At 42.8% G+C, this 12,142-nt stretch overlaps 1 protein-coding gene across 6 annotated transcripts in view; it reads right to left on the reverse strand.

Moving 5' to 3' along the window:
• SULF1 (sulfatase 1) overlaps positions 1-12,142 on the reverse strand; it is a gene marked incomplete at both ends in the record, with an annotated part of 63,846 nt that overhangs the window by 40,144 nt on the left and 11,560 nt on the right. For 5 of the 6 annotated variants that reach the window (XM_082014645.1, XM_082014649.1, XM_082014648.1 and 2 more), the window contains 2 exons: positions 3,633-3,802; positions 5,822-5,973. In XM_082014645.1, the coding sequence (XP_081870771.1) occupies positions 3,633-3,802; positions 5,822-5,973 (322 nt within the window). Of the gene's footprint in view, positions 1-3,632; positions 3,803-5,821; positions 6,067-12,142 lie in introns of those variants that run through there. The other variant, XM_082014650.1, reaches the window with a different exon arrangement.

A 12,142-nucleotide genomic window follows, 5' to 3' on the forward strand; every position in this document is an offset into this window, starting at 1 on the left:
TTTTCAGAAAATATATCACTCATTATGGTGATGGCAGCCAGCATAAACTTTCAGAAATATTTTAAGGTGTCAGAAATAGGACATATTTTAAGGAGAGGAGAGGTGGGAGAGTGGGAGGGAGAATGGACGCTTAAAAACAATAGAGAGTGTCTGCTGGTTCCAGTATGATAGAGTCTGTGTTTCATGTTAAACTGGAGCTAATGAGAATTAACAGGTATCACTTAAAATCAGTGATTAAACACTGTACACACCGTTACCTTTCTTGTCCTTCTAAGACTTTTCATGCCCCTCCAACAGGTTGTTTATGCTGAGGAGGACAGGACTGTAAGGTAACGACGGTATGTAATTCTTCTTTTTCTTTTTGGATTTGATGGGGTTTTCATAAATCTTATGGACTTTGTTGCTGCATTTATTTCATTTTCTTCTTTCCATGTTGTTAAATGGGGAAATGAGACCAACAGACATCCACATTTGAGGGCAGAACTCTCCCTGAACTGGAGTATTTCCTGCCGTAGCCACTCCCCTCTTCAAATGTGCAAGTGGAAAACTTCTTCTAAGCAAACTTTTGGTTGCTGTGTTTTTTAAATTTATAAAGGCAGTATTTCAATCAAATGACAGGTACTTTACCAGCAAAGAAACATCATGTAACTTAAGGATCTGCTTCAGCTGCTGTCCTTTTAAGAAAAACTTCCCCTCACATGTGGTTGACAGGCTATCTTAATCCTTGGTTTGTAGGTATAACCTTCCATCTTAGTTTGTAAAGCCAGCAAGCAGCTTTTGACCTGATTTCCCTTCTTTGTTGGAGGTAGGCGTTACAGTAACATGATATAGCAACTACGTTTTTAAAAACAAAATCCAAGGTCAGATGGCTGTCACCCAAGGTCAGAAAGAAAGAGATTCAAATGGTGCTTGACCACCAAGGAAGAAAACCTAAGGGTTAAATGTTCAAGTTACACAAACCTTGGCAAGAGGGATTTTATTGTTCTTGTGCTGTTTTCACAGGGAGCACCAAATATTTCTGTGTGAACTGAACTTCTTATATCTTTTAGAGCATGTTGCTAATATTTTTGCTAGAAAAATCAGTTATTTGGAGGCTTCCGCCACCCAAACTGGCAGTTTATCTTCAATGTGTCTCATTTCTTAGTCTGCAGACTGAACTCTAACACATGCAGTCAGACAGTGCAATAACACATAACAACCCAGCAAGGATCTCTTGAGGTCGCCAGAGAAAAAACACTTTGCAAGAAGGTTGCCAAGAAATCAACAACACCAGAAAACAAGAAGAAGCAGAGCTGAGTCTCATATTCTGGGCTATTTCACAAGTAGCCTAGCAGAGCAAGGTATTTGGACCCCAGGAGTCCACGCAAATAAAAATAGTTTACACAAGTACTCAAATGAAACTGAGCCCGCAAACAGATAACTAGGGCCTTTGCTTGATCTTTGCAGGTGACATGCGACCTGTATAAGGAGGAGAGGCGGTTAAAATTTTGGTGACTAACTGAAGCCATTGGTTCTAGCAGCACAAGCTAGAAAACACTAGCCTGAAAACACCAAGCAGTAGAAAGCGTCAGGAGCACAATAAACCAATGCAAGTTCCTACAAGCACTCTTTTATCAGAAGACAGTGAGCATGAAGCCTAAAATGAGTTGCTTTGGCCTGGGGAGAGGTAGGGCAAGATACAGTGATTCAGTGCTCTTCTTCCAGACACGGTCCCCACAGCTAAGCGGAAACAGTTTGAATCCTACCCTCCTGTATGATGGATAGTCCCCCAGCAAACAGGATGGCTTGCCTGAGGCCAGGCAATCTGTGCCACTAAACGGGAGGCAATCTGTTGAACAGGGCAGGAACAAATAGATACCACGCTCTTGCTATGAAAAGGGGTGATTGAAAGAAGACATGAGAGAGGCCCATTAAATTTAACATAGTGACTATTCATTATTCCTCACAGGATGGGAAGTAGGGGACACCGGTGGCACAAGGAAGCTCCAGGTTTAGAAGGAAAGAAAAGGAGATCCTTTGTCCCCAATGCACAGGGTGACACTGTGGAACTTGTCGCCCCAGCATGGTGGGGTTGCCACCATGGTTCAAAAAGAGATCAGACCCATGGAAAGAGAATAGGGCACAGTGGCCTGGATGTTTCATCCAAACTGGTGATTTTCAGAAGCTGAAAAAACAGGGAAAAGGGATCCTCTCTTGTTTTTTCTTTTCCCAAAGCATTCCCTGCTGCTTTTTGGTGGAACATATAATTCAGGATTCTGAGTTAGAAAATTCTTTCATACAACCCAATATGACAGGTTTTAAGTGTTTATGTCTATCTTATTTTACCTTTAGGACATAAAAAGGTGATAACAATTCTTCAGGATGATTACTTAAGAACAAATTTCAAGTGAATATTTACAAACTAAAACACCAATCTCATCACTTCTGTATACAGGTAGAAATTATACTGAAAATCTAAATAAGTATGAAACATTGCTGACTGTCTTGCATTACTTGCGAAGTCTAGTCTCAGGAATGTGGAATCATTGAAAATATAGGATAAGAAAAATGCACTTAAGAATGTAAGGTCAGGGAAAGTGGTATATCTAGAAAGTAGCAGCCAATAAGAGGATAAAAAATACAAACTAACAAATATTTAACCATGTGCCATGAATAGCAAATCTCTTTCTGGCCCAACTAGTGATCAGGTTATGCAGTAACTGCTACTCCTTGCAATTTTAAAGTAGTTAATGTAACTACAAAAAACATCCCTGCGTGTGAGCTACCGCAGTGTGTCCAAAATGCAATTTGTAGACCAAGAAGCTTTTCCACTGTGTGATGAAGCTGATTCTTCCTCATTTTCAGAGCACAAATCAATGTACAATCCAGCTAAAATATTTTATTAAGCTTTTTTCTGTGTGGAAAGAGGTGCAAAGATGTTGTTTAAGCACAAATGGGAAGAGTGGTCTTCATGCCCATGTAGACAGAAGGGCAATGGAAAGCTTCCCTAACACCTCACTATGAGGAAAAGGATATTCAAGGTATAAAGAAAGATGTGGAATCCAGGACTATCCTCAGATTTTTACCTGGAGTTGGCTTCAGTTCTAGAAACAAAATGAAGAGTTCTTTTTTCATTATAGTGTAATGACCAGAAAAGATTAAGCATGTTATTTAAAAATGCAGTGTAACAAGCTATTTTGGAAATCTGCCAGTATCTAGTCTATGAACAAATCTGGTGCACTCAAAAGCTACAAAAGAGTGTTTTTACTCTCAGTCCATTCAGTTAGTCAGAGCCCAGGAAGCACATATCTTAGAGGAAGACGAAGGAAGTAATATCTTTCCAACAGATCCTGACCTGTGTCTACATATTTTCAGGGTATTGTAAGAAGCTGCCCTTACAAAGCCAAATACTGACCTTTTAATCTCCCACAACTTCCCAGGAGGAAAAGAGCTTCTCTCTGTTTTAATAATGGTCAGAGCCGTCACTCTCGTCCCCGAAAGGAGCAAGCACAGTGAAAGAAACAAGCAAACACTCACCACTTACTAGGGGTTTTTATATCTCAATTCTCTGTCCCTACAACCTCTCCATAAACAAATACCTCACAAGAAGTAGACACAAGGAGCAGGTCTGGCAGGGTGTGATTTTGACTTACATATGCTGTGAAGCGTTGGGGTAGAGCTCTGAGAACTGCGGTGCCGAATCCTCGGGGCCATGGGGCGCAGCGTGGCTGATGACCATCATTATGGGCCTATGGGGATATATCCTCTTAGACATTCTGAAGTAATTAATGCTCTCATTAGTGATTAGGTCTGTGAAGTAGTCCTGGAACATACGATTAACACAAAGCAAAAGTTACAAAGTGCATGATTAATTAGATCACATACTATCATGTTATTATGTTATTTTCAAGTCCTCATTAAAGCTCAGATCAGGAAGTAAAAACATACCATCAAAGAGATGTATGATTCGAGGGCGCATAGGGGAGACTGAGCAGTAATTACTTTCTTAAGCAGGCGATGCCACATAAAATGAGACAGCATTTTGCAAATCAGATACAACAGAAGGCATGAAGTAAATATGATTACCAGATTTTGTAATATAATGCTCAGTAACATTTAAAATGACAGACTATACTGACGAAGATACTTTTCTTGAATTGCACCGGTAAAACACTTTTGCAAGGTAATGGCTGCTAACTGCAAGAAAGCATTGACTCTTAGGTTGGTTTTCTGCTCACATAAACTTTTCTTGTGTGCTCTTTGTTCAGAGTATACTTCTGCATATGTACAAAGTCGGAGAAAGCTACCACGGGCAACAGATTGCAAAAATCTTTATCAAAGAAATTGCAAATGTGAATGCAGGGAGCAGTTGAATTCCTGCAGGCTCTGTTGGTTTAATTGTGCAACTTTAAGCAGTGCAGCTGCTGAGATTAAGGTTGTGACTCGCTAATAAACTGGCTTAACCCACAGCCAAGGTGGCAAATGGAAGCCTACAAGGGAAGAGAGGAAATGGAACTAAGAAAAAAAGATGAAAACTTAAATTAAACCACCTGCCACCTTGGAGCATTCACTGTTGGCCTGGAGGTCTAGCGCGAGCTTCATTGAGAAAGTGCTGAGACAATGTTTGCAATTTCGAGCGCTTCCAGGCATGACTAATCATATGTTGTGGATTCGAGGCCCCGAACAGCTGCAAAAGCAGAGCCCGAGGGACAAGGTCTGTGTCGCATGTCGGTGCTAGGACAAGCCAGCCAGCTGTGACCTCCTCGCTTGCCGCTCCCTGTCCCCCCTGCCCCTTCCCCTCTCCCGCAGCGCGCTCGGAGCACCCACGGTCGCCCTGGCTGCCACAGTCCTGGCGAGCGACCTGTTGGTGTGCGAAGCGGGGAGTGAGCGCGAGGCACCGATGTTGTGATAACTTCTGGTTTTGTGGCCTGTTCAAGTGAAATGCCTGTATGACTGCTTTCCCAAAGCATCCACTCCCCTCCTATTTGCCTGTTTATTCTAGCTACATACCCAGGGTGTGTAAGGAATGTATAACTAACCAATATTCTTTATTTTCTTTCTTTTTTACTCTATATAAATATATAATCAGTATCATGTAATTTCTACGGGTGGGGAAATCAGAAACAGGCATTGTGAGCTTCCAATAAAATCTCATTACATGGGTCAGAAACCACAGCTGCAACATCTGTATCATCTTCCTTGAGCTACAGTCTGAGGAAATTCCAGATTGCTTTTTGCAGGCTGGAAAGTCTGCAATCTGCACTCCTAAGCCTTTCCGAGAAACTTCATGGCAGTGGGCAGGTCACCTTGGCATACTTTCCAAACTTTGTCAAGAGCACAGAACAAGCTCTGAAGTTTTCCAATGGCCGTGTCCTCGCGCTTATCTATTCTCATAGCCATATCCGGAGCCTGATACCGCAGATGCACAGCCTTTTTTTTTGGTGTGCACTGTCTAATGGAAAACAGCATTAACTAATGTTTCTTATGTGGGTAATAACTGACAACACTCAGCTAACTTTAAAGATCAGTAGCAGAAGGGCCACAATTATTTGGGGGAATGGCCTTTGTTTACAATTGGCATCTGCCACTGAACCGTCCCTTTCTAGCAGAGAGAGGGAAGGAGGGAGGGAGGGAGGGAGGAATCAGGCTGCACTCGGAAACTTTCTTCCATTGCGTGATTAATATTCTCATGCGGAAATTCATCTGCAATGCTCTGGAGAGAAAATGACATCTCAATTTCTTAGTTGTAGTTGGTTAATTAATTAATTACCTGGTTAACTAGTTATCTGAAAGTGGTTTTTATATGGATTAATGGTGCAACATTTATGTGTCTGGAAAATACCTTTGCATAATCAAATCCATGCTTCTCTTTGTTACCATTGCGAGAAATGGTGTAATTATAGAAGCGAGAGTTCTTCACTAATCCAACCCACTCTCTCCACCCAGGAGGGATGTAGCTGCCATTGTATTCATTGAGGTATTTCCCAAAAAAAGCTGTGAAGGTAAAAAAAAAAACAACACACACACACACATGAGGCTTTGCAATCCAAGTCTTTTAGTCTGAGTCAAAAGCATGCATGAATGAAGATAAAATGTGTTAGAATGAGTCAGAGTTGCTTTATCAAAAATGTTCCTTTTATACTTTAAAGGATTTTGAAATTAAAATAAGTTATTTCCAGATTTTTTATGAGAGCAGAAAGCCTTTGTGACTTCAGGTTTTCTTCTTAATCTTTTGGAATCTCACGTGAAATATTTTGAGGTTTTTTTTTTTAGAATGAATATGTTTCTTTTGGTTTCCACTTGAAAATGTAATAAAAACTCAGTGCCCAGAGGAAACATCTAAGAAACACCTTGTGGTTTTAAGCAAGTCCTGTGATGTTTTAGAGCTCGTCTTCTGACTTTTGAAAGTTTAGGCTTGGCAACCTGGCTACATTTGCTGGTTTGATAAAAGGTCTGGGAAGTCCAGATCTTAGTCCTGCTGGGCCATGTTTGGGTAGAGCAAGAGGGAATGCCCACCCTGCTTTGCCACCACAGCTTCTCTACGGCAAAACTAATGAAGAGACAAAGATCAGCTACCTCTACCTGGCCTGCCAAACTAAGTGTATTTTTTTCCATTAGCTCCAGGTGACAAGTCAGAACCCACTCAGACTGAAACTTTCAGCCTTTGCTGTTGGGCCCAGGAGGGTCTGCAGGTGGTCCTGCCAATTCCTCTGGAAAAAAAGTAAAAAGGAAAACAATCTCACCACGCAGTGGGCTCCCAGCTATCTGGGAGTTGTGAATCACTTGTGCCAAAGGTACACAGACACCAAAAGCTGGCCAGCTGGCTTGGGGAGGGTGGATTGCTGCTGGCATGGCACCCTGGCAAATGCAGCCATGTTGCTTCTAGGGACAGATGAGTATGGAAGCTCTTTACTGCTTGTGTATGGTCTTTGGCCTGGATAAAAAAGTCACCATTTTGTGGTGTGGTGACAAAACACTTGACTGAGCCTGCGACTTGGGTTTTTAGGGATTTATTAGCTCCGGCTCAGTCCCAGCAAGTTACTGGGGTAACTGAGTAACTTCATTGTTTGCATTTTTAATTTTCTTGAGGTTTACAAGCCCCTGGAGGGTCACCTGTGCCAGCAGTTCTGCCGCCCATGTTCCCAGCAGTCAGCACAAAGGTACTCCCGGCGCTCATAGAACGAGACACCCCTGAAGAGGAGCGAATGGCAGAGACCTCTCCCCTTGCAGGGACAGGGCTCCTCTGGGCAACAGCTGCCCACCTCACCGCACCCCTTCGTGGTGCGCAGCCCCTGCCCTCGCTGCCAGCCCCGGCTTGGCCAGCCAGGCCTGCCCGCAGAGAGCTGCTGCCCAGTGTCGCTTCCTCAGCTGGGCTTCGGGACACACGTCAAACCCCCGTACTTGTTTCCTCCTAGGAAGTGAAGTCACTTTGGAAAACCTCACATTCAACCTAGACACATTCAACCTAACCAAAAAAACACACTTGTGGAAAGGCTTAAACAATTCAGATCTGACTGATGTGGGCATGGTGAACTTCCTGGGAAAACTGGTGGAAGAATCAAAACGTTTGTAATTAAGACTTGTCTGAGGCAACATAAATATGGTGCAATCGAAACATATAACTGCCAAATGTCACTAAGCAGAGGTTACAGTCATATATGATGTTCCTTTCCTATACCACATGGAATGTGATATATAAACAATTCCTACAGACACTAGACCAGGCTTCCAGCTCTTCCTCCCACAGCCACTAAGAAAGCAATGCAGCCTCTCTCCTTTTTTTCTCCTGAGGCCAACCAGAAGTCAAGAAGTTTGAGGTGAGGAGGGTGACTGTGGGGAGGGAATACGTGCCCAGCACTGTTGCCTCCCAGAATGGAAACCATACCTCTCCTCTAAGGCAGCCAAACAGTGTTAAACTCTCAGGGAGTCAGATGTCCAGGGAACGTGTAAGGGTAAAGGCTGAAATACTGTGGGAAGGGAAGCCAAGGAAAGAGAATAAGGGAAAGAGAAGTCAGTGAGAGACAACAGTGAAGAAAAGTATGTGAGAGTGATGTGACTGAGAGAGAGGAAGCATTACCGAGTCAAGCAAAACCAAGGACAGTCTGTGGTTACAAGGGAGATCTGAAGTCAGCCCTCCTGAATGCCATCCCAGATCCACCAGCAGCTACTGCGTGACCTTGGGGAACCTCCGCGTGCTGAGCTCATCTGCAAAGGACTCTACTGCCAACACGCCTCCCACAAAGATCAGAGGCTTTCAAGCTGTGAAATGGAAGTTACGGCAATTTATCATGTAGGATGGTTTGATAGCCCCACCTATAATTAAGATTGACTAATACTGAGACCTGAACTCTGTTATTTACAGTCCTGCCAAACTTCAATCATTAGTGATGATAGTTTCCATGCTATCTGACTCAGACTGCATTTTGCTCTATGGAACATTTTAGCCAAACAGTCCAGCATTTCCAAGAAAAAGGCTGGGGAAAAATAAATGAGTTTGCCCATTTAAAAATAATTGGCAAGCTTTTCTCTAAGAAGCTCTAGTGTCTCTTGGTTTTGATGTATTGCCTTTGTAAATAACAGAGGTGGCTATGAAAATCTGTCTTAAAATGGACAGACTCTGAAAAACTGTAGCACACAGATGATCAGGAAAGGCTTACTAGAACTTCTCCGTTTAATGTTACCATAGGGTGTTCCTTTATGGACCTGAGAAAGTCCCCAGAGTTTCAGTTTTGGCACTAAAACAAAGAACAATCAGGTTCTTTCTCTCCTTCTCTCTTTGCTCTTTTGATATTCAGGCATTACCTGAGAGAAAGCCACCAGCATAAAATGCAGAGATGAAATGACCTGGGGCATAAGGACAAGAAAAGATAAACTGAATTTGGGAAAGGAAAGGGAGGCTTGGAGCTGGTGGGGGCCAATTCATCTTGGAATTTCCTTGCTTTAGATTACTTAATTTTCTAACTTTAATAATGTTTTGTTAGCTCCCCTTTGGCCCCCTGAACCCCATATTTCAGTGCATGTTATGAGATTTCAGATTGACAGCCTGAACCATTCACCTTTGTGTTGGCAATGATTTAGTATTTTATCATAAAAATAATCTCAGACCTGTCAAGTTTTAAGCAGCTCCTTGAGTGACAGTTTGCAGAAATAGATGTTTCCCCCTGTTGCAGAATAAAGCAGTTCCCGTGTCAAATGTATAGCAAAGCTCTGAATTCTAGTAGAAGCAGCGGTAGCCGTGATAATGGATCATATTTGCCAAATTGCTTTAACCAAGAGTGGTTTGTTGGTCAAAAGCTCAGGAGGACATGAGTAATTAGACAGATGAAGGGAAAAGACAGGCTTTTACTGAAACACAAGAGTGTGGTCCCTTTGCTGTGGGGTTTTCTGAGTACCCCTGAGTATAGGTTAGGGCAAGTGAGTCAGAGCTGGAGCCCAGCGCCAGCAGTTAGGGTCTGGCACTTCACACTCTGAGTGAAGACAAGTGCCAGAGTGAAAAGAAAGCAAAGTAGTCTCCATGGGACCAAATAATAATCAGCAAGTAATCACGATGGGTGTCCTAGTTGTTTTTTGTTAACCAGAGGATTGTGAACAATTAAAGCACTATGGAACATGTCACGGAACTGCCCAGGAGCTGACACTGTGATGTGCAAATGTCCTTGCTGGATCTTCACATGCTTGGCTTGTAGAGTGAACCCACATCCTTAACTTATCTGCAGCCCAACACTTGCTGAATCACCCAAGTCTGAGTACTGACTGGGAATGCTCAGCTTTAGAAGCCACTTGCACTCAGTAGTTACAGGGCTTAGGAAGCCATTTCTGCTTATAATTAATAAAATGGAGATTATGACTCAATGGGTAAAAGCCTCATTAAAAAGTAATGCCATTTCAAGGGACGTCTTTTCATTATTGCATGTAATGGCCCCCAAAGGGGTAACAGGAAAGATAAATGCCAATTTTTGCATTTTAATAAGACAGGTTTTATCTGCATTCTGGCAGTTTTGCTAACTGTTCCCAGGACACATTGTTACTTTTTAATCAGAATAATTGTATTCTGTGCAAGTATGTTCAATTAAGTTTATGCTAACAACAACACATGGCATGGTGAACAGCTATACAGACATCTATGTTTCTCACAAGTGGGTGCAGAAAATACACGTATGTTACCTTACAAGAATAGATGCCTTAATATAGGTTTTTGTTTTCCCTTTAGCAATTAGCTAATGAGTCCTGAAGTGGACCAAGAGATCCAGGGGGATTGCAATGAGTGCAAGACAACGAGAATTTGACCCAGGAGACCTATAGAGTTTGAAGCCAGGATATTTATAGCTGAAGGCGATTCAAATTCTCGTAATTCCCGGTACTTTTTTCCCCCAGTATTTTCTACAAGCATTTATGACTAATGTTTACAGTATTACACAATAGAATTAGTCCCCTAACTCCTGTCAGTATTAGTGGATTAACGTACAGGTGAACTGGGCTACATCTACTGGCGAGACACCTCTGCACTTCCACGGATCAAAGGACGTATATTATGTTCTATGCCCTCGTTATTTGTTGAGGTTTATGGGAATGTTTCCGATTTAAGACAAATGCAAACCTTTAAAAAGGCATACTGCAGTAGGGTTTAGTCACCGTGACCCAGACAAGAGTTTTAAGTAGACAGCCCACTTCCTTTTACAAAGTCAGGAAACCATTTACAGGAGTTGCGAAGCACTGTTTATATGACATTTCAGGGCTGACACACAGTGATTCTGTGCTTCTGGGGACAGAGCCCAACAAAACTGCAACTTCCGGATTATTCCAGTAAATTCCTCCTTGTTTTCTTCCCATTATGCAAGCGATCGATTCAAACCCGAGAAGTTTGATTTTTTTCCTTCTATTGAAAAATTACAGAGGGTTAGTGTATCACGTCACTGAAGTGCAGAAAGCCAGGTTAGCATGCCAGCACTGCCTAGGAAATGAAATAAGCACTGTCCCAAAAATGCGGTGAGGAAACTGAGGCACGGAGAGGTTAAGCTTTAGCTAGACCTAAGTCATGCAGGAAACCTGTGGCATTGCCAAGAATATTATTCAGATTTCGCAGTTCCCAGTTTTGTAACTTAACCGCAGTAGAAAACCTCAGGTTTTCTGCTTTTTCTCCAGATTTGTGGGTCTTTCCCAGTTGTTGCCAGGTTTACCATTGTAACCAAAAAGAAAATCAAAGATTTTATAACTCAGCAATTGCAAAAGGCATTAGCCTATAACTCGATACAGCAATCGTTAGCCTGTGTGATGTCTTTAACAAAGCCTGTATTATGGGCCAAGCTGGTAGCACTTTCCAGTATTGATGTTGTCTGACACTTCTCATTATAAGACCCTGTTTTCAGTTGCTTATAACTTTCTTATACTTGGACTGAAATTTTCCACACTGGATGTCTGCCTCAGGCTGAATTTTTTGAAACTTCTTAGCCCAAACAGTAGCCATCTTTGAGAACTGCAGTAATGGAAAAGGAATTATGTTTAACATCTGAAAAAAATTATGCGAGCTTTCATTTGATAGCACTTCCATGCTCTGCGCTGAGAGCACGCACTCTGCCAAAGACATGATGGACTCTCTCTGTCAAGGAGGCATCTTTGATTAACCTGGTGAAAATCTGTCCAAAGTCTGCTCAGTTTTGAAAAGAGCCTTGAAGTTTGCCTGTGCTGGGGATCTGGGCACCTTGGGACTTTATTCCCAAGGGGACTGGTGTCATGTGGGAGAAAGTTGATTGAAATGCAGAGGGCGGGAGGTGACCAGATGAGGACAAGTTGTTTGGGGAACAACAGGCGATCCAGCAAAGGAGCTGAGAGAGAGGGGAAAGCAGTGGGGGCTTGGGAGCGCGGGACTGGCAATGTCAACCAAGAAACTGGACAGTGAGTGCAGAAAGGAGGGAGAAGCCGACTGACATGGCGAAGGGGGTTGGAGAAGCAGATTTGTTGAGCAGGCTTGGAAAGGAGATCACTAACGCTAAGTGGTGGGAACAGGACGTGTCTGTCAAGGACTGACTGGACGCCGGGAGGGGAGGGAGGGTGGGAACAACTTGAGGACAGACAGGCTGAGGGACAAGGCTCAGGGCAGAAGATGAGGTGAGGTCTGGCAGGGACAGAAAACTGGGATGAGAAAACTGAAGAATGGAGATTGCTC

Source organism: Phaethon aethereus (genome assembly GCF_964289735.1).
Source record: "Phaethon aethereus genome assembly, chromosome: 2".
NCBI lineage: Eukaryota > Metazoa > Chordata > Aves > Phaethontiformes > Phaethontidae > Phaethon > Phaethon aethereus.